This window comes from Balaenoptera physalus, assembly GCF_965194825.1.
Source record: "Balaenoptera physalus genome assembly, chromosome: 19".
Classification (NCBI taxonomy): Eukaryota; Metazoa; Chordata; class Mammalia; order Artiodactyla; family Balaenopteridae; genus Balaenoptera; species Balaenoptera physalus.
In genome coordinates, this window is record NC_138900.1 from 441,582 (window position 1) to 468,443 (window position 26,862).

The 26,862-nt window shown below is 41.9% G+C and overlaps 1 protein-coding gene across 17 annotated transcripts in view; it reads left to right on the forward strand.

Moving 5' to 3' along the window:
- The window catches only part of ZNF606 (zinc finger protein 606), a 65,870-nt gene that overhangs the window by 16,613 nt on the left and 22,395 nt on the right, over window positions 1-26,862 (forward strand). For 9 of the 17 annotated variants that reach the window (XR_014256484.1, XR_014256485.1, XM_082436274.1 and 6 more), the window contains 3 exons: window positions 21,433-21,503; window positions 22,308-22,334; window positions 22,937-23,025. Coding sequence is in view for 14 of the 17 variants with exons in the window: in XM_082436274.1 (XP_082292400.1) it covers window positions 21,433-21,503; window positions 22,308-22,334; window positions 22,937-23,025 (187 nt within the window). In the remaining 3 variants the exon portion in view is untranslated. Of the gene's footprint in view, window positions 1-8,843; window positions 9,282-15,984; window positions 16,030-17,906; window positions 18,141-18,760; window positions 20,357-21,432; window positions 21,542-22,277; window positions 22,335-22,936; window positions 23,026-26,862 lie in introns of all 17 variants that reach the window. The other 8 variants (XM_082436279.1, XM_082436280.1, XM_082436278.1 and 5 more) reach the window with 8 other exon arrangements.

A 26,862-nucleotide genomic window follows, 5' to 3' on the forward strand; every position in this document is an offset into this window, starting at 1 on the left:
TCATACCATACTCATATACCCGAAAGGCTCTTTTTTACCTGAGTAGTAGGTTACAATGTGTGAGATCATTCCAAATCCAGGTGGGATTAAAATGTATACTTCAGGGTGTCCAAAGAATCAAAATAGATGTTGATATAAGGTTGGGTCTCCTCCTCCTGCAGGATCGAAGAAAGTTGTGTTCAGGTTCCGATAGCATGGTGATTCTGGCTGCTAGGACAGGTAAGGATAGTAGAAGCAATACTGCTGTGATTAGTACTGATCATACGAATAGTGGTGTTTGGTACTGGGTTATAGCGGGTGGTTTTATGTTGATGATAGTAGTGATAAAATTAATAGCCCCAAGAATTGAGAATACACCAGCTAAATGTAGAGAAAAAATAGTAAGGTCAACTGAAGCTCCTGCGTGTGCTAAGTTTCCAGCTAAGGGTGGATATACAATTCAACCTGTACCCGCACCGGCTTCAACTATTGATGATGCTAGTAATAATAGGAAAGAAGGAAGGAGTAATCAGAAAATCATATTGTTTATACGGGGAAAAGCCATATTGGGCGCCCCAATTATTAAGGGTACTAGCCAGTTTCCAAACCCGCCAATTATAATGGGTATAACTATAAAGAAAATTATTACAAATGCGTGGGCCATTACTACCACGTTGTAAATTTGGTTATCTCCGAGCAGTGTTCTGGGTTGGCCTAGTTCAGCGCGAATTAATAAGCTTAGGCCAGTGCCTACCATTCCGGCTCAAGCGTCAAATAGTAAGTATAAAGTACCAATGTCTTTGTGGTTGGTTGAGAATAATCAGCAATTTATGAACATAGGTAAAATGGCCGAGCAGGCATTAGACTGTAAATCTAAATACAGAGGTTAAGTCCTCTTTTTGCTGAGTCCCGTGGTGAATTGATCATTTTGAATTGCAAATTCAAGGAAGAAGCTTCAACCCTGCCGGGACTTCTCCCACCTTTTTTTTTCTCGCGGCTGGAGAAGTAGATTGAAGCCAGTTGATTAGGGTATTTAGCTGTTAACTAAAAGTTCGTGGGAGATGTATCCCTCCCATCTAGTGAGGATTTAGCTTAATTAAAGTGTTTGATTTGCATTCAATTGATGTAAGATATAGTCTTACAATCTTTATTAAGCAGGAATTAAGTAAATTGTACTTGCTTAGGGCTTTGAAGGCTCTTGGTCTGGTTTAACCTAAATTCCTATTCTAGGATTGACAGTATTGGTGTGAGAGGTAGAAGTACTGTGGATACTGCGATTATGGTTGGTAAAAGGATTATTTGTTTTGTAGAGTTGAATTGTCATTTTATCTTCATGTTGTTTGTAGAGGGGAATAAGATCAGTGCTGTGGAGTACGTGAGTTGTATGTAGAAGTACAGGTTGAGCAGTGCTGTGGTAGCTGAGTGTGGGTAGGATAATAGTATTGTTTTTTGTTATTTCTTGAATAGTCATTCATTTAGGCATGAATCCTGATAGTGGTGGGAATCCTCCTATTGAGAGTAGGAGGGTGGTACATCAAAATACTTATATTTTATATAAAGTTCTCCAAAGATAGTCCAGGTAAGCACGTACAAAGCGAGCAACAAGTCACTATGACCCCTACAGAGTTGGGGAAGAATGCTGTTCTTTTTTTTTTTCTTTGCTGCGCTGCGCGGCATGTGAGACCCTAGTTCCCCAACCAGAGATCGAACCTGCGCCTCCTGCATTTGAAGTGTGGAGTCTTAACCACTGGACCGCCAGGGAAGTCCCAAGAATGCTGTTCTTTTAAGAAGTTACGTTGCTAGAGTCAGAAGAAAGGGAAAAAATTTGATCTTTACCGTCGAGCAGGCACTCCCATCTTTGAGGAGCTCTGGTTAATGTGTAATGCAGATTGACGCTGCACATTAGGGAGGGAGGGAAAAGGCCCAAACAAACACAGAGAATTTTATGTTTAATTTTTTCTTGTCCTGCCTTAAAATATAAATTTTATTTCATCACTGTGATCTTGCTAAAATCATTTACATGTTCTAGAAATTTGTTAGTTTCCTTGGATTTCTTACACAATCATGTCATATACAAAAAAATTGCTTTACTTCTTCCTTTCCAGCCTTTATGTTTTCCTTATTTAATGTTAACTATACTGATGAGGATCTCTGGTACTTAACAGTGAGACATGCTGTCCTTAAGAGTACAGTCCAGTAAAGTTTTAGAACTGTATATTTATGTAACCCATACTCTAATCCACACATAGAATATTTTCATCTCCCCATATATTTCCTTTATGTCCCTCTCCAGTTAGTACCCCCAGAGGTGACAACCATTGTTATATGATATCTGCTACTTTAGATTATCCAGTACAATCTTGAATAAAAGTGAGAATGGACATACTTGCCTTGCTCATGATACCAAGAAATAGCATTCCGTATTTCACCATTAAATGTGATCTGATGCCCTTTATCTGATTGAGGGCAGTCTGATTGAGGGCACTCTATTCCTGGTTTGCTGAGTTTTTATCATGAATGGGCATTATATTTTATCAAATACTCTACATGCATGTATTGTCATGATTGTATTTTTTTTACCTTTGTTCTGTTGGTTTCCCCACTTGACTATTTTGTTCCTTTTTCTTGGTTTAATTTGCTTTCCTTTTCCCTGGTTTTTTGAGATAGAAGCTTAGGTCATTAATTTTTTTTTAAGATTTATTTATTATTTATTTATCTATTTTATCTATTTTTGGCTGCATCGGGTCTTAGTTGTGGCACGTGGGATCTATGTTGAGGCATGCGGGATCTTTCCTTGTGGCCCGGGCTCTTCGTTGTGGTACTCGGGCTTCTCTCTAGTTGTGGCGTGAGGGTTTTCTCTTCTCTAGTTGTGGCGCACATGTTCCAGGGCTCTGTAGTTGGCAGCATGTGGGCTCTAGTTGAGGCGCGTGAGTTCAGTAGTTGTGGCATGTGGGCTTAGCAGCCTTGTGGCATGTGGGATCTTAGTTCCCTGAACAGGGATCGAACCTGTGTCCCCTGTATTGCAAGGCATATTCTTTACCACTGGACCAGGAAGTCCCTGGGTCATTAATTTTAATCCTTCCTTTCTGATGCTTGCATTTATAGCTACACATTTTCCTTTAAGTCTATTTTAACTGCATCCTGCACATTTTCATATGTTATATTTTCATTGGCGGTCAGTTCTTTGAATATATGAAACTGATTTCTTCTTTGATCTGGAAAATACACTGTTTAATTTCTAAATATGAGGAGATTTTTATTATTGATGGCCAGATTAATTCCATTGTGGTCAAATAACATATTCTGTATGTATCCAGTCCTTTTAAATTTATTGAGAAATGTCTGTATGAGACAGCATATGATCTATTTTAGTGAATGTGTATTCTTCTTTTTTTTGGCTGTGTTGGGTCTTCGTCTCTGTGCGAGGGCCTTCTCCAGTTGTGGCAAGCAGGGGCCACTCTTCATCGCGATGCGCGGGCCTCTCACTATCACGGCCTCTCTTGTTGCGGAGCACAGGCTCCAGACGCGCAGGCTCAGTAGTTGTGGCTCACGGGCCCAGTTGCTCTGCGGCATGTGGGATCTTCCCAGACCAGGGCTCGAACCCGTGTCCCCTGCATTGGCAGGCAGATTCTCAACCACTGCGCCACCAGGGAAGCCCGTGAATGTGTATTCTGCTCTTGTTAGGCACAGTGCTTGATAAATGTCAATTAAGTTGAGTTGCTTAGTTGTGTTGCACACTTTATTCTCATGGATTTTCTTGTTTGCTTGTTCCATCAGCTACTGACAGAAGAGTGTTAAAATCTCCAACCATTACTGGATTTCTTTATATTTTTTTAATCAATTCTTTTTTCTTTTTCTAGTTTTATTGAGATATAATTGACATGTAAAATTGTATTACATTAAGCTGTACAACATTATGATTTGATCTATGTATATATTTTGAAATATTTACCACAATAAGTTTAGTTAAAATCTATCACTACATAGCTATAATTTTTTATTTCTTGTGATGAAAACTTAAAAAAAGTTTTTATGAAGCTAGCATAACTTTATTTTTTTATTGAAGTATAGTTGACTTACAATGTTATATTAGTTTCAGGTGTACAACATAGTGATTCAGTATTATAGATTATATTCCATTTAAAGTTATTACAAAACAATGACTGTATTTCCCTGTGCTGTGCAATATATCCTGTTGCTTATCTATTTTATACATAGTAGTTTGTATCTCTGAATATTTTTTACCAATTTTTGCTTCATGTATTTTGAAGCTATGTTACTGGGCTTAATGACATGGCAGATTGTTTGGTCTTCCTATTGAACATACACTTTAAAAAAAATTTTTTTTATTTAATTTACTTGGCTGCACCGGGTCTTAGTTGCCACACGCAGGATCTTCATTGCCACATGCGAAGATTGCATGTGGGATCTAGTTCCCTGACCAGGGATCGAACCCAGGCCCCCTGCATTGGGAGCACAGAGCCTTAGCCACTGGACCACTAGGGAAGTCCCACCTGTCTTTTTCTTTATTTTTACTTTCAACTCACCTGTTGAAATGTTAAAGTGAGTCTCTTGTAAACAGCATTTAATTGGGTTTTGTTTGTAATCCATTTTGGCAGTCTTATTTCTTAATTTGTTCAGTAAATTTGTATTTATTATATAATTACTGATATGTTTGGGTTTATGTCTGCCACGTTGTTATTCTGTTTGTCTCATCTGGTCTTTGTACCTTTGTTTTCCATGTTGCCTTCTTTTGGATTAATTGGGTATTTATTCCATTTCATCTCCTTTTATTTCTTCTTAGCTTTATGTCTTTGTAATATTGTATAATCTTATGTTTTATTTGCTCTAGGGTTAACAATACAAATTTTATCTTATAATAATCTACCTGGAATTAATATTATGCCACTTAATGTAAGAACTTATATATTAGTATAATTGCAGTTTTCCCTGTTGTCGTATATATCACTTTTACATATTATATAAGTCCATTATGCATTGTTGTTATTCTTGCATTATACGGTCACCAGCATTTTAAAGGAATTTAAAAGTAATTTTGTACAATATTTTTTTCCTAGTTAATTAGTTTTGGGGTTGCTTTTCATTCCTTTCTGCAGATCCAGGCTTCTATCTTTGATGGTTTCCTTTCAGGCTAAAAAACATGCTGTACTCGGAGGAGATTTCAGATGAGTCTGTCATCATTCTAAAGTCTTGGCTGCTTCTTCTGTCATTCCAGCCTGGATGAGGCTCCCACATGTGTCTCACTTCTCTCTGGGAGGGAGGTGCAGTTCATGAACTGTTTTTAAGGGAGCAGAGAGCATCTACAGGGAAAAAGTTAATGAGATTAGAACTGATGGTTCAGTTCCTGTGTCTCTGAGTTCGGTGCTTTAAAGTTTAAACCCACACTGCCTGTGACCTTTCACTTTTTTGATTCTGTTTTGGTAAGTGTTTAATACGAGCTCAACAAAAAAGTTACATTAAAAAAATGGAAATTAAGTGGGGAGGGGGTAAAATGGAAATCTGGTTTTCATGTATATCTTTCCCCCAGAGACTGTCATTTAGAATGACTTTACTAGCTGTATTTAGCATACATTGAAGTATGTAATGACATGCTAAAATATATGATGTCAAACGTCAGAATCATAAGATTTTCTCTGCAGGTTGTTGCCCTTGAACAGTAAACATCTATTAGGGTAAGGACTACATTATCACCATATCTGGCTTCTTTATTCTCAGTTCAGATTACTTAACTCAGTAAATATTTGTTATATATCAGGTTACATATCTAACAGATGTAACATGCCAGATTTCAGTGCTTTGCAAATACCACCATCCAAGTTACTTCTGTTATTATGATCTTTCTTGTACTGATTTGGTTCTAGCTTTCTTACTTAACATCATGTATCAGTAATTTCTCCCCAAGATCAGACTGCCGTTACCCTGGTTGAGATTGAGGCAGACATTTACAATAATTGACACTTTGCTTATTTATACAGATGATGAGTCTCAGTCATTATTTGTTAATTTTACTAGATTAACTCTCAGAGGGTAACCTTATGCTAGAGTTCTGAGGTTGCTTTACTATCACCATAGAGTATTAGCAACAGAAATAACCTGTAGATAAAAAATTAACATCGATGATAATTGATTTAACAACCAGAAGAATAGTTTTTGAAAGATAATGATAAAATTTAAAAGCTAATGTTATAAATTTCAGACCTTAGGGATAGAACATTTGCCAGGAAATAAATGTACATACCTATACTCCTGCTGTTATGAAGGATAATGGTGGAAGGGGAGAGGCTTCTAGTTAGACATGTAATCTTCTAAAACCCAGATTATGCAGGCAGTTGATAGAAGCCAGTACTATTAAGGAATATTGGCTGAATGCAGTAGTGAAAAGATAGAGGGTCAAGGGTTAAAAGACAACATCAGCTCGTGGCTTTTCCTCCATTTTGTTAAACGATGTTCAGTTTCAGGTACCTGCTTTGTTATTGAGTTTCATCATCAGGATTATGTTAGTTACCTTTCAGTTTTATTGTTATATCATTTCTTATGACTGTAGAGCGATAGGGAATAAACTACTCTATGTAAAAACAACAACAAAACATGCTGTAGTATTTCTTGTGATATGCTCAGATGGTGAAAAATTCTCTCCACTTTGTGTGTGTGTGTGTGTGTGTGTGTGTGTGTGTGCGCGCACGCAAGCCTAAAAATGTCTTTATTAAGCCTTCATTTTGGAAGGATTTTTTCTTGGATATAAAATTTTAGGTTTTTTCTTTCAGCTTTAAAGATGTTTGTCTTTTGTCTCCTTGCTTCCATTGTTTCTTGTGGGAAGTCAGCTGTTTTTCTTCTTGTTGTTCCATGAATATAATCTGTTGTTTTCTTCTGATTACTTTTAAGATTTTTACTTTTTATTTGGTTTTCAACAGATTGTGATGTTTTAGGTGAGGTCTTCTTTGAAATGATTCTGTTTGGAGTTTGCTGAGCTTGTTGGATCTATAGGATGGTGCCTGTAATCAATCTAGGAAAACTCTCTCCCACTTCTCTTCAAATATGCCTTCTGCTGCTTTCTGTCTCTCTGCTGTAACATTACACGTTACACGTTAATCCTGTGTTAGATGCTCTGTTTTTACATTCTTTTCTCTTCCTTTGTATCATCATAAAGTTTCCACTTACCTGCCTTAGTTCACAATCCTTTCTTCTACTGTGTCCAGTCTGCCGTTAAGTGCATTCATGGTTTACGTCAGATATTATATTTTTATTTAGTTCTATAATTTTTTTGGTTCTTTTCTTCTTTTTTTTCCATGAAATTATTTATCATGTTTATAATAGTTATTTTAAAATCTTTTCCTGCTACTTCTAATGTTTGGGATATCTATTTTTGTTGAGTTTTTTTTCTTGATTATGTGTCACATTTTCCTGATTCTTACATTCCCTGATTCTAGTCATTTTTTTGTATACTGGACACTGTGGATGATACATTGTAGGGACTATAGATTGTTATCTTCTACTGAAGAGTGTGAATTTTGTTTTGGTAGGTGGTTAAATAATTACAAATCACCCTAATCCTGATGAGGCTTGGTTTAGGATTGATTAAGGTAGAGTTACTTTGATTTTGCTTAATCCTTGGATGTAGCCCTTATTCTTGGGCATGGTCTTTCCTTCTGGGATGTAGCTTTCTGGGGTTTCAGCTGAATGCCTTGGGTGCTTACTGAAGTTCTTTTGCCCAGGCTGGGTCAGAACTCTAATGCCTCCCAACACTGTGTAACTCCTGAAACCTCTGCTCAGAACCCTAGCAGCTGTTCTTTGCCAGGTCTTTGAGAGCCTTTTCCGATACATTTGCAGTTAGGGTCCAGCTAAGGACTCATGGAGAAACCCACTGCAGGTTTCTGGGTCCCCTCCTTTGCTCTGCTTGACTTTGCAAAGCCCTCCTCACAGTCAGTTCCATAGCCTCCTCCCTGTGGACAGGAATGTAGGGCCTCCCCACCTGGCAGGAGCACAATTGTGTACACTCTGTCCACCTCACAGACATGTCCCAGGCACCCACAGAGCTACCAGTGCTGTGCTGGTGTCTGGGGAAGAGCAGACAATAAAGGACCAAAAGAACAAGGTGATGTTAAATAGCGCTAACCAGTGCTGAGCAGCAGATAAAACAGGACAGTGAGCTGGAAAATGAGGAGGAACCCGTATAGAAGGGGAGGTCAGAGAGGGTCTCTTAGAGGAGGTGACCTGGGAGTTGTGACCTGAATGATGAGAAGAAAGGGAAGGGTTGCTGTCACCTGAGACCTTGGGGATCAAAGGCAGGTCCTCAAACAGACAGGAACTGTGTGTTAATGGGGGAAATGGTCACTTACAGGGAGAACTAAAGAAACCCAGCAGAAAAAGGAACAAGGAGAGCTGTGGTAGTTTGACCCTGATTCTGAGTGCTCGGGAGGACTGGGTCTAAAGAGGTATTCTCTTGACATTGTGAAACTTGTTTGTTAGGAAAGTTAATATGATGTCAGTTACAGGAGGAATGGACCTAACTAGGGAGATGGATCAGAATTTGGAGATATCTAAGCATTAAAGAGGGGTGGCTGTTCAGAATATTTTATGTTTGGGATGTCTGCTTATTCCATGATGTTTCCCCTAATGTGTCTTCTCCCCCTGTTTTGCTGATGACTTTTTTAGCTGATCAGTCTTCCTGTGGATTCCTCTTGTTCTGTGTGTACATTTTGTGGGTTCTCTTCTCAAAGTTCCATCTGTTCCCTTAGTTGATATTTAAAAACATCTACTTGTATTGTGCACATCTTGTTGCTTTTATCTCATCATTCTCACTCTAGGAGTTTTTTCGCAAGCACCTGTTTTTCATTTCCTTCCAGCATGGAAGAACAGACCTAAAAGCCAAGAGTCACCATCAACAGAGGCCATTTCTGGTGACGGATTACCCAGCAGCATGAACCTGGAAAGATACACAATGGGTGATTCCTGGCGTTCTACCGTAGCAGATGACTGGAAATCTGAGAATGAATCAGAAAAGCAGAAGATGTACAGTGTTAGTGTGGGGCCAGTGGAATATGAACAAGGGCAACTAGTGACCCCGGATGGGGATTGGGAAAATGCTGAAGTTGTGGGGAAATGCAGCGTCAATTCCGACTTTGTTTCTTCACAGAGATTTCTTATCAAAGAACATTTTCATCAAACTGACTCAGGAGTTCACAGTTTACAGTATAATTTTGTTTTACAGAATCATCAGGAAATCTTGGTAGAAAAGAAACCTTGTAAAGGCAATCCATGTGGAAAAGTCCTGGAAAAATTGTGTAAGTTGAATGAGCACGGTAAATATACCAACCAGAGCATATACTTTTCTACACATGAGATAATTAATACTGGAGAAAAATGTTACGGCTATAAGGAAAGTGGGGATTTCTTTACCCATAGGTCACACCTCTCTCAGTTCATGAGAACTCATAGTAAGAAGAAATCCTATGAATGTAATGAATGTTGGAAAGCCTTTAAGAAGCTTTCATCTCTTTCTCATCATCTAAGAAATCTCAGTAGAGAAAAAGCCTATGAATGTAATGAATGTGGGAAATCTTTCTGGCAGAGTGTTCACCTCATTTTGCACCAGAGAATTCACACTAGTGAGAAACCTTATAAATGTAATAAATGTGGAAAATCTTCTAGCCAAAATTCTCACCTTAATGTACATCAGAGAACTCATACTAGAGAGAATCCCTATAAATGTGATGAATGTAGAAAATCCTTTATTGGACGGTGTAATCTTAATGTGCACAAGAGAACACATACTGGAGAGAAACCCTACAAATGTAATGAATGTGGGAAAACTTACAGTTTTCATTTATCCTTCACTCAACATAAGAGAACACACACTGGAGAGAAACCGTATGAATGTCATCAGTGTGGGAAAGCTTTCAATCAAGGTTCTAACTTTATTGGGCACCAAAGAACTCATACCAGGGGGAGGAAATTACACATTGCACTTTAATTCACAAAAGCTATACAAGTATATGTAGATTTTGTCTTTTTTAACCATTGCCAGAGAAGGGCTGAGACTGGGTGGTATTTGATACCTGTGTAAATTGCCAATGAAAAATAATTAGTAAAATCAAAACTCCCTTCAATAATACTAGTTAATACAATCAACCAGTGTGGGAAAGGCCGTTGCTGAGAAGTCAGAATAGGTTGATGATATTTGACTCAAAAGACTGAATGTACTATTTCAAAGAGCCAGAGTGCTATTATTTACTTCTTTGTTCTCCAATGCTAGAAAGTTAGGGTACTTCTAATTTGTTTCAGGAAGTCACCATAAACTGTTATTATGAACACTGTGTAGAAATATGGAAAGCACCTGTAATGTGTACTGAGAAGTGCAGAATTGTTGTGGCTGTGTTGTCGTATGTGTGCATCTGGACAAGGGCTTAGAAGAAAACAGAAATGAACATAGCTAATTTAATAAGAGTCTGGGAATACTGTGCCTTTTTATGTGCCTTTAATTGGTACAGTTTTACAACAAATAAAAATACAAGGAGGAGAAAGAAGCTCAAATGTCAGTCTGAATCATTAGAAATGGGTGCACTATAGTAGCAAAAACAAGAAGAAATGGAAATAAATTTAGTGCTAAACACAAGAAATTAGAAAAAAAATATTTCTAATCAGGGCAGAAACAAGGATGTAATAGTGATAAAAGGAGAAAATACATGGTAAAAGATGATTCTGAGAAAAACAAACTATAAATTCCAAACTAACACGGTCAAGAAAAATAACACACAGATTTGCACCATTGGGAATGAAAAGGGAAATAAACATAAAGAAAATTATATCATAAGATTTGTACATTTTTGTGTTAACACACCTGATAAACTTAGATGAAAAAGACAGTTTTCTAGGAAAACATAATATTGACTGAAGAAGACACAGAAAACCTAATACACTAAACATTTCAGAATAAATTGAAAAAGTTCTCAGGGAATTACTCCACAAAATTTCAAGCCCAAGCTATTTTACCACTGAATTATTTCCACCTTCAAGAAATAGAAAACTCTTTGATATACAACTATTCCAGAACATATAGAAAGTTGAATGCTACCTCTTTTGTGATACCAGTCTGTCAAAGCTCAAAGAAAGAAAAAGGCCAATATCTCTCAGGAATATTAATGCAAAAGTTCCAGATCAGACATTACAGTGAGTATACCTGGATTTAAGAACAATCACTGCAGTAAACGGGTACTTTGCATTAGGAAATATACAACTACCATGCTCCATTTTAATCAAGCAGTGGAGGAAAACAAGTCATCTCAATGATTCATGAAAAAAGCTGATAAAATTTAATATTTATTATTTCAGGGGATAAAAACCCTGGTAACAGAAAATGTATTTTTATAATACGATGATATCAGACTTAATGGTGGCACTAGAGCTGAGGTTGGCAAACTAGGGCCCACAGGCCAAATCTGGCCCATGTGTTTTTGTAAGTAAAGTTTTGTTGGAACATAGCATGTACCCACTCATTTCCATGTTGTCGGTAGCTGCTTTATGAGGTAGAGTAGCTGTGAAAGAGGTCGCATGGCCAGAAAAGCTTTGCCAATCCCTGACCTAGAGCCGTTCCTGTTCCATTCAGGAAGGACCAGGGCAAGGTTGCTCACCAGTCCTTATGTATGAGCAGGCAGTTCACAAAAGGAGCACATATGGACAATAAATACATGGAAAAGTGTGTGAGCTCATCAATAATCAAAGAGATATAAATAAAAATGATAAAAGTATATACTTGGGCACCTGTTATGAGGTAGGCAGTATCCCAAGCATTCAGTCTAAGTAACCTCATTTAATACAAAAATCCTAGTAAGGAAGTTCTGTTTAGACTGCAGAAAATTCAGTCCCAGGAGACTAACTGACAGGTAAAGACTGGCAAGGATTTTAAAAGACTGTGTTGGATGTAGGCAAAACTAGTAGGGAAATGGACCCTATTATTCAGCACCCATGGATGGTTATATGGGTGCACCCTCTTTATAGGGTGGTCAGGTTAGTAGTGTCCATATGTAAAGTATGCTCATGAGTTGATTCAGCAGTCTCACCCGTGGAAATAACTGCCCAGTTATGAACGCACACGGGCATAGGACCTTTGTTATAGCACGGTTTGTAACAACAAACTAAGAAATGCTCACCAATAAGAGAATGTTTAAGTAACTATGGTGCAGAAATTAAATGGCATATTGTTGGGAGACAAAATTAGGTTCATAACAACCTGGATGATCCCAATTCTGTGAAACCATAAATCTCAGGGGAACTCTGTGGAAGAATGTCACCCACATGTTGACATTCATTATCTATGGGTGATGGGACTTTTAAGCAATGTTTGCTCTACCTTTTCCTAAGCGATTTTGTTTACAGTGAATGTGTACCATTTGATACACATGCAGCTTACTTATTCAGCACAGTTCCCAGAATAAGTAACTTCTCAGCCTGTGTCTGGTTTCTGCCTGCCTCTGAATGCTCCCACCATAGCACTGTCCCAGGTGTTCACCCTGCTTGGCTTGCACTGGCCCTGTTCTGGTTCCTGGAATCTTGTCAAGGTGCCTGCAAACGTTTTTCCCTCCATCTGGAACCACAGTCCACCCAGCATAACCTTTGGGAAGCTGAGACCCATCCTTCTGGTCTGGGCTTAAACATCACTTTAGAAAGGACATTCATGACCAACCAGACCTAGCTGATCCTTCATCACACCATTTATCAGAGTTTGCAAAGATTTGTTTACCTGTTTCTTCTTCAAACAGCAGGTAGAATTCCTGCTGAAACGTAACTCCTGTCATGCCAGCCTCTGTGGAGAAAGTTCCTGTGTCTTCCCATTTTATCCAGAATTTAAGATTCAGATCCTTAACAGCTTACTGGGGCCCTCACCTGTGATTCTCCCCCTGACTACATTTTAATCACAGAGGTAGCTTTAAAGAAAATGACAACATCGAACTTGTTTCCAATGAACACGTAGGAGTGCATGAACAACCATAGCTCCCAATGTAACAATGAGTAAAACAAAGTTTAAAAATTATACTCTCCTGTGGTACACTACCAAAGAGGGGTTGGGAGCAAGGAAGCCTTGATGCATTTCAAGGAGGTGACCCCTTCACAGGTGAGCACGCTGGGGACAAGCAACTGGTCTGGGTGCAGGTAGCCTCAAAATTGGCTAGAGCAACTCTGAACAAAGAAGGAGAGAGCAGCAGAGCCTTGGACAACAGTGAGCGGGTGGAACAGAGCCCCAAACTTGGGGCAGGAAGAACTCCAAGTACAAAAGTAATTTTCTCATCCTGAGAATCCCCTTGGCCTAGAATTTTGCTGTGTACCCAGAACAGTGAAGTGCTCATATCTTAGATGCACCATTGAATCATTTTTGACAAATGCATATCAAGACACAGAACATTTCCATTACCCTAGCAAGTTCTTTCATGTCCCTTGCCTCAACCTGATAAAAGGCATCTACAAAAACCTACAGGTAATATCGCACTCAATAGAAAAAAACGGAATGCTTTACTCCTAAGATGAGAACAAGACAAGGATGTCTGATCTCACCACTTCTATTCAACATTGTAATGGAGGTTCTAGCTAAGGCAATTGGCAAGAAAATGGAATAAAAGGAATCCGTATTGGAATGGAAGAAGTAAAATCTGTTGTTATTTACAGATTAAATGATCTTCAATGTAAAAAATCTGATGGAATCAAAAAAAAAAAAACTATTAGGACTAGCAAGTGAGTAGAGCAGGATTGCAGGATACAAGATCAATATTCAAAAATCCCTGGTGGTCCAGTGGTTAAGACTCAGCACTCCCAATGCAGGGGGCCCAGGTTCGATCCCTGGTCAGGGAAGTAGATCCCGCATGCTGCAACTAACATAGCCCACATGCCGCAACTAAAGATCTGGCACGTGGCAACGAAGATCCAGCATGCCACAACTAAGACCCAGTGCAGCCAAATAAATAAATATAAAAATAAATATTTTTTAAAAAAATTGCAGGGAGCTCCCTGGTGGTCTAGTGGTTAGGGTTCAGCACTGTCACTGCCATGGCCTGGGTTTTGCTATAAAAAGAGGAACATTTTCAGTGTTATTGGCCACAGTAACTTTTTCTTGTTGTTAATGATGTTCTTCTAGAGATTTTATGTGAGAATAATTTCCTTAGGTAAATATCCAATCATTTTGGAAAGATCTTTTTCCATTTTGTTTTTGTTGTTTTTTAAACAGTTGAAATAACAAAAATCCTAAGTACTCAAAAAAATTAATTGCAGGGAGTTCCCTTGTGGTCTGGTGGTTAGGATTTGGTGTTTTCACTGCCGTGGCCTGGGTTCAATCCCTGGTGGGGGAACTGGGATCCTGCAAGCTGTGCATGCAGTGGAAGCATGGAGTCCTATCTTTTACTTTGTTTATGGTGTCTTTTGAAGAAAAGAAGGATTTAAAAAAATGTCTTTTTTTTTCATTGTTTGTGTTTTATGTCTTCAGTTCAAAATCCCAACTACGTTTGGGTCTTAAAAATAGTATCTTGTATTTTCTCCTAAAAGACTTTCTAATCAGCTTACTGCAGTATAATTGACACATAATAAACTGCACATGGACTTCCCTGGTGGTGCAGTGGTTAAGAATCTACCTGCCAATTCAGGGGACACGGGCTCAATCCCTGGTCCTAGAAGATCCCACATGCTGCGGAGCAACTAAGCCCCTGTGCCACAACTACTGAGCCTGTGCTCGAGAGCCTGTGAGCCACAACTACTAAGCTCATGCGCTCCAGGGCGTGTGTGCCGCAAATACTGAGCCCGTGTGCCACAACTACTGAAGCCCTTGTGCCTAGAGCCTGTGCTTCGCAACAAGAGAAGCCACCACAGTGAGAAACCCGCGCACCTCAATGAAGACTATTCCCCGCTCACCGCAACTAGAGAAAGCCAGAGCGCAGCAACAAAGACCCAACGCAGCCAAAAAAATAAATAAAAATAAACTGCACGTATTTTAAAGTGTACAATTTCATAAATTTTGACCTTTTTAAAAAATATTTATTTTATTTTTGGCTGCATCCTGTCTTAGTTGCGGCACGTGGGATCTTCACTGCGGCATGCAGGATCCTTTGTTGGGGCGCGCGGGCTTCTCTCTCTAGTTGAGGCGCACAGGCTTAGTTGCCCTGCAGCACGTGGGATCTTAGTTCCCCGACCAGGGGTCGATCCTGCGTCCTCTGCATTGGAAGGCGGATTCTTTACCCCTGGACCACCAGGGAAGTCCACTTGACTTTTTTTTTCCCCTTGACCTTTTTTTAAAAAATTATTTTTTATTCTTTTGGCCACGCCATGCGGCTTGTGGGATCTTAGTTCCCCTATCAGGGATTGAACCCGTGCCCCCTGCAGTGGAAGTGCTGAGTCTTAACCACTGGACCTCCAGGGAAGTTCCAATTTTGATGTTTAAATCTGTAAAACCATCACCACAATCAAGAAAATGAATATGACCATCACCCCCGCACGTTTCTTCATGCCCCTTGAAGTCCCTCCTCCTACCTCTCCACACCCTTCCCCATTCCTCTGTTCCCAAATGACCACAGGTCTGCTTTCGGTTACTATAGATTAGCTTGAATTTTCTAGACTTGTATATAAATGGAATGATATGTTGCATACTCTTTTTTTTGGGAGGGGGAACTGGCTTCTTAGCATAATTATTTTGAGATCCATCCATGTTGTTGCATGTATCAATAGGTCATTCCATTTTACTGCTGACTAGTATTCCATTTTATGGATCTACCACAATTTGTTTATCCAGTCATTTGTTGGTGGACATTTGGGTTGTTTCCAGTTTGGGGCTATTACAAATAAAGCTGCTATGAACACTAGTATAGTGTACAAGTCTTTGTATGGACATATATTTCCTTTTGGATAAATAGGATTAAAATATCTGGATCATACAGTAGGTGTAAGTTCAGCATTTTAAGAAACTGTCATTTTGTTTTTCAAAGTGGCTATATCATTTTACATTACCATCAGCAAAGTATGAGAGTTCCAGTTCCTCCACATCCCCATCAATATTTGGTATGGTCATTCTTTTTGATTTTTGCAACTCCAGTAGATGTGTATTGGATTCTCGTTGTGTGTTTTTTTTAAATAAATTTATTTATTTTATTTATTTATTTTTGGCTGTGTTGGGTCTTTGTTGCTGCACGTGGGCTTTCTCTAGTTTTGGTGAGCGGGGGCTACTCTTCATTGTGGTACATGGGCTTCTCATTGCAGTGGCTACTCTTGTGGCAGAGCATGGGCTCTAGGTGCGTGGGCTTCAGTAGTTGGGGCACGTGGGCTCAGTAGTTGTGGCTCGCGGGCTCTAGAGCGCAGGCTCAGTAGCTGTGGTGCATGGGCTTAGTTGCTCCATGGCACGTAGGATTTTCCCAGACCAGGGATTGAACCTGTGTCCCCTGCATTCTTAACCACTGCGCCACCAGGGAAGCCACTCATTGTGGTTTTAATTTATATTTCTCTAATTACTATTGATGTTGAACATCTTTTCAAGTGCTTGTTTGTCATTTGCCTATTTTCTTTCATGAAAATATTTTACCCTTTTTTCAACAATTGGGTTCTTATTGTTGATTCACTTTTATTTAATTTTTGTACATGGTGTGAGTTAAGGATCAAAGTTCTTTTTTTTAAAAAAATATAAAGATAGATATTCTGTTGTTCCAGTACTACTTGTTGCAAAGGCTATCCTTTTCCCACTGTGTTGCCTTCTGTGCCTTTGTAAAAAATCAGTTATCCATAGATGTATGGGCTTATTTCTGAACTATATATTCTGTTTCATTGATGTATCTGTTTATACCAATAGCATGCTGTTTCGATTATGTACTTTATAATAATTTTTGAGATCAGACAGTGCTAACTCTCCAATTTTCTTCATTTCTGAGTTGTTTTTATTATTCTAGGTCTTTGCATTTTCATATGATTCCATGTCTACAAAAACTCCTGCTGGGATTTTGATTGGAAATGCATTGAATCTATAGATCAATTGAAGATAATTGACATCCTAACAATAGAGTCCTCTAACATATAAACAAGTATATTTCTCTATTTGTTTAGGTCTTCTTTAATTTCTGTCAGCAATATTTTGTTTTCAATGTACGAATTCTTCACATCTTTTGTCACATTTATCCCTAAGTATTTCATATTTTTTGATGTTGTGGTAAATGGTATTTTTACTATTTTCAATTTCCAGTTGTTCATTACAAGCATATAAAAAGGCAATTGTTGGGACTTCCCTGGCTGTCAAGTGGTTAAGACTTTGCATTGCAGTGCAGGGGGGTGCAGGTTTGATCCCTGGTTATGGAGCTAAGATCCCACATGCCTCATGGCCAAAAAACCAAAACATAAAACAGAAGCAATATTGTAACTAATTCAATAAAGACTTTTAAAAAATGGTCCATGTCAAAAAAAAAAAAAACTTTAAAAATAATGCAAAATAAATAAATAAATAATGCAGTTTTAAAATAATGCATTAGAACTCCATGCTTCCACTGCAGGGGGTCGGGTTCGATTCCCTAGTTGGGGAACTAAGATCCCACATGCCACATGGAAAAAAAAACAAAAAACACTGAAAGGATAAATCTTTCAATGATAAATATATGGAGCAAAAAATGCAAGTTGCAGATGAAATCTTATGCATTTATATGAATGCAATACATGCTTTGTATTGCTCTGGAATACGGGCATGTAAAGTTTCAGGAAATGTATGGAGTGATCCACATCTCATTCAGGATAGTGGCTGCCTCTGGAGGAAGGGGGGTTTCTATTGGCGAGGGAAACACAGGTGTTTCAGCCTGTGGTTGATGTTCTTTTTTTTTTTTTTTTTTTGCTTAGGAGTGTGTTCACAGGGTTTCATTGAATCTCTTACGAGTTTACTATGTTTTACATATTTTTCTTAAAAGAAAAACGAGCAGACGTCTAACGTTAAATTCCAAGGATGTGAGAAATTGAATGCTGAATGGTGAACTGGTGGCAAAGAAAAGCTGTGGAACGGGGAGCTTCTGCATGGTCACCAGCAGTAGAGAAGCATCTTGACGTCCTTCTGGGGGGACTCAGAATCCCATAGTGTTGACCTTAGTGACTCTTGGACTCTTCGCTGGAGAAGATGAGTTAATCCTAGGATTTGAAAGTATAAGGTAACTTCAAGTCTAGCTGACTTGTGCTAGTTATTATACTATTGGTGACCCTACAACCCAGTTCATAAAATACCCTACTTGTTCCAAGTAATGTATCCTGGACTCCTCCTTCCTTTACCTTTAAAAAAAATTTAATTAATTAATTAATTTTTATTTATTTATTTTTGGCTGCATTGGGTCTTCCTTGCTGCATGCGGGCTTCCTCTAGCTGTGGCCAGTGCGGGCTACTCTTCATTGTGGCGTGGAGACTTCTCATTGCGGTGGCTTCTCTTGTTGCAGAGCATGGGCTCTAGGTGCACGGGCTTCAGTAGTTGTGGCTCACGGGCTCTAGAGTGCAGGCTCAGTAGTTGTGGCACACGGGCTTAGTTGCTCTGTAGCATGTGGGATCTTCCCAGACCAGGGCTCGAACCTGTGTCCCCTGCATTGGCAGGTGGATTCTTAACCACTGAGCCAGGGAAGCCCCTCCCTTTACCTTTCATTCTTATCTGGTTATGAGGAAATGGAACCAGCTGAAGCCCTTCACGTGGCATGGGGTGACCACATTTTGGGCACCTCTCAGAGGAAGGGCATGTCCACAGACAACCTAGATTCTCCTACTGCTCTTGTCTCTCCCCACTCAGAAACCTCAGTAACAGCCCAGACGTAGCCCAGACTTCCATAATGTGGCATCCAAGATGGCTGTTCGCCCCAGCATTGCCACCTCATGACACAGAGAGAACAAGGTACCATCCAACAAGCTGGGGTACCTGAAGTAGGAGAGGTCCTGGGTATGAGGGAAGCAGTATCATCACACACCTGTAACCCACTCCCCACCGGGCCTTGGTGAACAGCTCTGCATTGAGAGGCCTCCTCCATGCCCTTCCTTGTTCTGGGTATTACAGACCGGACTGCAGCCCATGATGCACAACCTTTAACCTACTGCCTGTTGGTGCTACCTTTAGAACACTAACATTTCCACAATCTGACCACGGATCACCACCCACGTTGATTACTGCATTGGTACAAAGGTCACTCTGGTCCTTCCCTCACCCTCTTTAAGTCTGCCCTCCACACAGAAGCCAGAGTGAGTGATCCTTTGAGGAGGCCAGAGCCCATGACTGCTCTGCTCAGAACCATGCCCTGGCTCACAGCCAGAGCCATTACGATGCCCGTAAGGCTCTCTGCAATTGGCCACTCTCTCTCTGACCACCATGCTGTTCCCCCAACTAAACAGTCGAAACTAGGGTGGAGAAATGAACAGGCATGGCGAATAAGGAGAAAGGAGGAAGGGGCTAGGGAGCTCTGGACAAGGGTCACCCCCAATACAGCTGGGAAGGAGGCCTCGGTCCAGCGGACTCAAATTCGTCTCGGTAACAAGGAGTAGGGCTTCGTATGTGAGCGGAAGCTCAAAATTAGGTTCCTTGTCCGAAAAGGGTATCATGACAACCACTTCCTTACAATATTGTAACTACTGAATGAAAAGGAAAGTGCTCCGACTTCAACAAAGTTCCCACCGCTAAGTGCGGCTACCGCGAGCCGCCATTTCACGGACGGGCAAACTGAGGCTCGCTGACCGGCGATTTACCGAGGCCCCCTAACGTCAGGTAGCAGTGGATGGGGAGCGCGGTCCGTGGCTGGGAAAGCACGGCCCGCCTCGCCGAGGCCTCTGGCACAGCGGTCCGGGTAAATCCCTAGAAGGCGGAACTCGGAGGCCGAGCACCTCCAGGAACTTGCCAAGATGGCGCTTCCGGTCCAACCGGAAGCGCTCCGCCTGGAACTACCACTCCCAGCAGTCCGCGCGGCGCGTCCCGGTCGACGCCGGGCCGGGCCGGGGCCGGGGTGGGGGGGCGGTCGCCATTGTCCGCTGCTGAGGTGAGGCGGTCGCCCAGTTGGTGGGGTTGCTACTGCTGCCGCTGCCGCTGCCGCTGCCGCTGCCGCCGGCGCCGGCCGGGAGGGTCGGGAGAACGGGTGGGGAGAGCCGACGCCTACACTCGCGGCGGGCGCGACGCCAGGGCGGGTCCCTCGGCCCGCCTCCGGCCTCGCGGCCGCGCTGGAGCAGCTGGGCGGGCCCGGGTGAGCCCTGCGCGTCGGGCCTTTGTCCCCCGGGCGGGAACCCCAGACGCACGGGCGAGCCGGTCCGAACGTCCCCGGCGAAGCAAACGCGAGCTTGTTAAGTCGCCCGCGAAGAGCGGCGGGCACCGGCCCGCAGGGGTGCGAGGCCGGTGGCTGCGAACCAGGTGAGTCCGGCCGTTCCCGGGACGGGCTTTGAGCATCGCACCCGCGGCAGGGTTGCGGAGGAAATCCGGGGCGGGAGGCCAGGAAGCGGGAGGCGAGGACGCCTCCGAGGCGGTTCCGGGGAGTCCACCTTTCCTTCCCCTGCGGGCGTTTCTCGTACGAGCCCGTTCTCATCTGATGCGGAGGAAAGTCAAAAGGGAGTTGGGAACAGCCCAGGGCTCCTTTAAACGTACAGTGACCGGAGGACTTTGTCAAGTTGCAGGCAAGAGTGCAGAATACTCAGTGTGCCAACTTGGAGTTCGGGTGCAGATCCCGTGCTCCTGGTGCCCAGTGGGCGTCCCAGTGCTTTATGCACGCTCCCAGGAATCCGCAGAGCTCTGCCCGTGGGCGTCGGTGCCCTCAGAGAGGTCGCGGGACATGCATAAATAAGCCTAGAACTTAGGGAGTTGGGGGGGGGGGGGTCTGGGCTCCAAACCCGGCTTTCTGTTGGCCTCTGCACCAGCAGAGACAGACAGACTTGGGACTGGTAGGTCTTCCAGGTGGATTTTTTCTTTTTTTTAAGATAAAATTTACGTAACATAAAATTAACCATTTAATCGTACAAGTCAGTGATTTTGTTGTGCTTTCAGAACGTTGTGCAGTCATCACCACTATATAATTCCAGAACATTTTCATAACCCCCCCAAGTAGAAAACCCCTGAACCCATTAAGTAGTCATTCCCCCGTTACTCCCTCCTCTCTGCTCTAGACAGCCACTTACGTGTGAAGGTTGTAGGTAGATTTTACAGTAATTTTCGTTAAATCAACAGAAAAGCTACCTTGTCATTGTCAGTAGCTGTCTCTTGAGAACTGTTGACAGATTTCTGCTCTCTTATTCTGGAACGTGCCCATTTTTCAGCTAATTCTTGTCACCTTTCATTTCTCTTAAGAAATTCTGTTATGTTTTTGACATGTAAATTGTATTCTTATAATGCTCTGTAGGAGTCTTTTGCTGTTTCTGTGGATGTTTTCTCTTTATTCCCACCGGATCTTCTGTGAGAAAAGACCATTTTTTGTCTTTTTACACTTTTATCACTAGGTGGGTATTGCAGTTGCTTTCAGTAATCACCCAAATCCACTGCTCCTGGGCAAGTTCCTGGTGGATTAATCCTGCAGGATGGCAGCCATCAACCCGTGGGCTTCCTGGGGTGAGTACAAATCTTGTTTCTTCTGGGCCGCCCCAGCAATGATCTGCTGGAGAAGGGCTGAGGGCTTTTGGGATTGGGGGGGGGGGGGTCTCTCTGTCTTGGTACAGAATTAGAACTGAGTGAGATTTCTTTTAAAAATTGGTTGTTTGTATTAAAGACAATGTAGTTTTTGTGTATTTCATAGTCATCTCCTGAGAAGTCTCATTAGTTCTAAGAGATTTTCTAGTGATTTGTGTGACAGTCATACATACAACCAAAATTTCTCTACTAGTCCCGTATTTTTTACTATTATTATTGTTTCTCACTATATAGCACTGGTTTATAATATAAGAACAATGTTAAAATAGTGTCAGTGGTGTGTTTTATCTTTAAGCGAGCTTTCATGTATCTGTCATTAAAGACATCAAAGGAGTAGTATCTTTCTACTAATATTTTAAAAAAATTAAGTAATGTTAAATTTTATCAAATATCTCTCTAGCCCATTTAAGGAGTTCTGTTCTTAATTGTTCTGTTGCTGTATCATATCAATAAAATTCCTGAAAGTGACCCACCTGTGCATTTCTGCTATAAATCTCGCTTATGTTGGGTTTGTTTCACACGTCCTTGGACTCTACTTATGGAATTTTGTTTTGCACATTAGTGAGACAGTTCTCCTTTTCCATTTGTAGCCTTTAGTCACTAGGATTGGTGTCACAGTTCTTTCCTTTCCTTGTCCTAACCGGATCCTCTGAAGCAGGTATCCTTACGGACCAGTCCTGGGGGATGGCTGCTGTTGACCCGTGGGCCTCCTGGGGTGAGTCAAGAACTTTTGTCCCCGGACTTCCCTGGTGGTCCAGCAGTTAAGACTCCACGCTTCCATTGCTGGGGATGCGGGTTCCATCCCTGGTCAGGGAACTGTGATCCGACATGCCTCATGGTGTGGCAAAAAACCCCCAAAAAACAAAAAAAACAACTTGTGTCCCCATCAGGCACATTGGTTAACATGCTGTGGTCTCTCCCAGCAGTAACCTGCCATTGCCAGGGAATTAGAGCTGGGGAGGAGGGGGCTGGGGGTATGGGGTCTGGTCCAGCTCTGTCTCTGGGCAGAACACTCCACTGGGGGATACAGTGTGATGATATCTCCAGGACAGGATGCATGAGAATGAATGTGTGGCCACTTAGGGCTCAGGCCTAGAAAGTCTGTGAAGAGACACTGTGTCTAAGACAGTGCCTCAGAGCAAGGGGGGATGGTTCATGTGTTTAGGCACATTCTTTAACTTCTCGGCCCCACTGCTTTCATCTATAGCATGAGGAGGTAGGGTTTTTCCCTTGTCCAAAGGGGAAGGACAGGGTCAGGAGGTGGGACTCACTTCTGGCAGGGAGAACTGCCTCTGTGACTTCACTTTCCTTCCCCAGCTCTGTGTCCTCAGGACTCTACCTGGTGCGTGGAGAAGACCCCTGAGGAGAGGAGGAGGGCCCCCAGGCTTCTGACAGCCCAGGCCCAGGTGAGATGGGGCTTCTGCTTTTTGCTGGAGGGTTGCCCTGTTCCCTAAGGTGTTCAGGGTGTTCCCGGCCATCCCAGTCGATGTACTTCCTCAGTTTACCACAGTTAGGGTTTGGGTAGAGAAGGAATCAGCTAGAAGTTTATTGATTCCTGAGCACAGGTTGGGAGAATTCTGTTTTCCATGACTTGCAGCCTCACTGTCAACCAGCCTGTTCAGAGTCCCAAGCCCCAGCTGTGCTGTGGGCTCTTTGGTGGATAAGGGGCAACCCCCTTTTGGCTAGCAGCCCCCTCCTCTTTCCCTCCCACCTTCCCTCATGTATTCAGTGCCTGACTCAGATTGATGATGTCTGCTGAGCTCTGTGCTTACTGGGAGGAGAACAAGGTGAAGTGTTAGCCCCCATCCTGAGGAGCTCCCATGCCACTTTCCAGGGTGGTTCAGTCAACTACTGAGACCTCACCATCTGCCTAGTGCTGCACATGTGGTTCAGGACACAAGCCAGAGGTGCTTAGGGAGGCCCTGAGCCCTGGAAGAGCTGAGCACAACTGATGCCTTGGGAGAGTCTGCATAGAGGCCGTGGGGCACAGAGCACCTGGGGTCCTTTTGCTGTGGAGAGGAGGCTGCCTGGGAGATAGGGCACCCCTGAGCCAAGGGGTAAAGGGGACATGTCAGCCGGGTGGGCATAGCCTGGTGAGCAGGAATCTGGCCTCCTGTAGCACCATGGGGACACACTGCATGACCAACGTCTGGGTGAAGGCTGACCTTAATTAGATTTTAGGCCAAAGAGGCCAGGACAAACCCAGCCGCATCCTGAATGCCCGCCGCAGAGCTGGGTCTCCATCCTGGTGGTAATAAGAAGCCTCAGAAGTGTTGGGAGCAGGAGGAACCAGGGTCTAGAATGTGGCTGGAAAGTTGCCCCTAGCAGGGGAGTGGAAAGAAGGGGGGCTGTGGGAAGCAGGCTGGCGTATCAGGCTTCAGTCTGACTGGCACCTGGAAGCAAGATCTGAGAGGTATAAGGGAGTTGAAGCAGGAGGACTTTGTGACTGTAAGGGCACAAGGGTGGCTTCCGAGAGAAATAGGGCAGCACAGTTCATGATGTTGGACAGGTGTCATCTCCCTCCTCCCCTCTTGCTCAACCCCCTTACTTGAGGCAGCCACTTAAAAAAATTTTTTTAATAAAAGCTTTATTAAAATATTCATGTACCGTAAAGTTCAACTTTTTAAAGTATGTAGTTCAGTGGGTTTTAGTATATTCACAGAACTCTGCAACCATCACCAGTATCTAATTCTAGAACATTTTCATCATTCCAAAAAGAAACCCTATACCCATTAGTAGTTACTCCCTGTTTCCCCCAACTCTCAGCTCCTGGCAACCACTAATCTACTTTCTCTGTATTTGCGCATTGTGGGCATTTCATATAAAGGGAATCATATAATATATGGCCTTTTGTGTCTGGCTTCTCTCACTTAGCATATTTTCAAGGGTCCTGTATGTCATATCGTTTATCAGTATTTTATTTCTTTTCATGACTTGGAAGTAGCCATTTTTAACTTACTGTTTCAGTTTCTTAGGGTTTTTTCTAAATGAGAGATTTTTATCCTAGTTCTTCAAATTTACATGTACTCTAATGATTCTCTGCTGTGAAAGACAAAAATAATTTCATTACTATATTTAGGTTTTTCATTTCTAAGTTAAAATAATGAATCAAGCAAGTGTGCGATACTGTGATATAAAAATGTTAATAACATCTCTGCTTAGCTTTATGCTTCCCGCCAAGTTAAAAAAAAATTAACGAAACCTCCCACGGTTTCAAGGCTGACTGGTGAAGCACGTCGTGAGTATGCTGTCCCCACGTCACAGCACTGCCGTCTCAGGTCTGAGCCACGTAATGAGGGCATCACAGCTTGGGTGACTGGTGTTCGCTGCTCTTACAACGTGCGGTCATTTGCAGACAATCGATAGTGAAGCTAGACTAGGCTGAAAGATGGGCCCGGATCAGTTGCTTGGGAACAGAAGTTAGCTGTAGTGAAGTGCTGTGAAGAAGTTCTAATAACCACTGTGCTGCACTCTGCTGTCGATTTATGTGAGGGTTTCTGAGAGTTATTAGAGTTAATGCCGAGAAAATAAAATGGAGAATTAAAATAACACCACCCTCTAATGTCTGAAGAGTTGTGATTTGTGAGCATGTACTCCTGGCCCCTCCCCACACCCACTTTGGATCTTTCCCTGTGGGAAACTCAAGACTTGAATGTGTGAGTTTTGTATTAAGTGAGGTCTTGGGAACACAAACAAGAGCCCCTTATCCCTCTATTGTTCCCTCCAAATTAAATATTTATTGAAATAAAGCATTCACCTGGTGAAAATATCAAATGCTGTCATCCCTTGTTATCTGAATAGTCCGATCTTACAAACATGTTGGTTAGTGAAGTTTCAGCTAGTGGGAGCCCATTATTTTGATGAATAGGGAAAATAATAATAATATCCCAGCCCATATAAAAACCCCAGCCAGCCCCCCCAAATGTGGAAACTCTCAAACCCCCACTATAACAATCCACCAAAGATTTCTACACAGTAAACATTCACATAAAACACCAATTAATGGAATACTCTGCCTCCATCTTTGGTTGTCTCAAGGATGAGCACAGTTTAGTTATATTTTCCTTCTCTGCTAAGAGCTTGCCCTAAAATATTAATAAATAATGAAATTCTGAAGATGCCAGAGAGTATATCTGAACTTCCCCAGGTTCCATGAAGGGGCCAGTTGTCAGAGAATTCAGGTAATGCAGGAGCAATCAGATGAGTTCCTTAGCTGTCAGGCAAACAGCTAAGACCCAGCTCAGCACCCCCTACATCCTCCCTTAAACCCTCCTGTAGTTTAAACGTGAGGTTGGTGTGTTAGATTTCCTAAAGTGCCTTAGAATGTCTAGATAAACGATTATACTTGTGTACAAAGCAACATGTCCAAAAATGTTTACAAGAATTTGGGTGAAACATCTTTGCAAGTCTTCCTGGCAGATGATATTTGGAAAGTAGGAGTTCAGGTAAGGGTTACCTGTGAAATGGAAGGGCTCACTCCTACCTAGGGGGTGGGGCCCTTCTCTGTCCTGCTTCCTTGCTCCTAAGCATTAGGTAACGGTGAGACTTTCGTCTCCCAGCCCCACCTCTTGTCTCCACAGCTGGTGAGACTAGGTGCCTATCTTCTGCTGTCTCTTCTGTTTCATCACCAGCCTCAGTTTTGCATTTTCTTTGCATCCCTAAGGCCTCCACGAGTTGTGGGCCCTGACATTGGGGCGTATTCCTCTGGGGGTCTTTTTTCTTCCTGATTGGCAGTCCGTGGGCCCTTCCAGTTTTGATGACATCACTCAACTCTGAAAATATTTTTTATTTAAATTTTTATTTTGACAAATTCCATAACTGCAGAAAAGTGTAAAAAATGATTAAACAGGGTTCCACTCCAAATTAATCATCGTTAATGTTTTGCCATATTTGCTTTTCGTTCCTTTTAGTCCCCAATCACATTCTTTTCCCACCCTTCCTGACAACAACCACTTAAGATACGTACACAGTTAATCCATTTTCATACTCATATGTAGGTAATAAACTATGTAGACATTATAAGGTAATCTGGTTTTTTTAACAATGCTTTTTCTACATGTAGCTTTTCTACACCTTTCAAGGTCAATTTTGAGGTTCATCCATGTGGTAGATGACGGTCAAGTACATTCCTTTTGCCACATCAGAGAAGCACACTATTCATCTCTTCTGAGAATAGGCTTATAAGTCCTTCCTCCTTCCACCATTTTTCCTATTCCAAACAAAGCCCTGTGGAAGTTCTTACA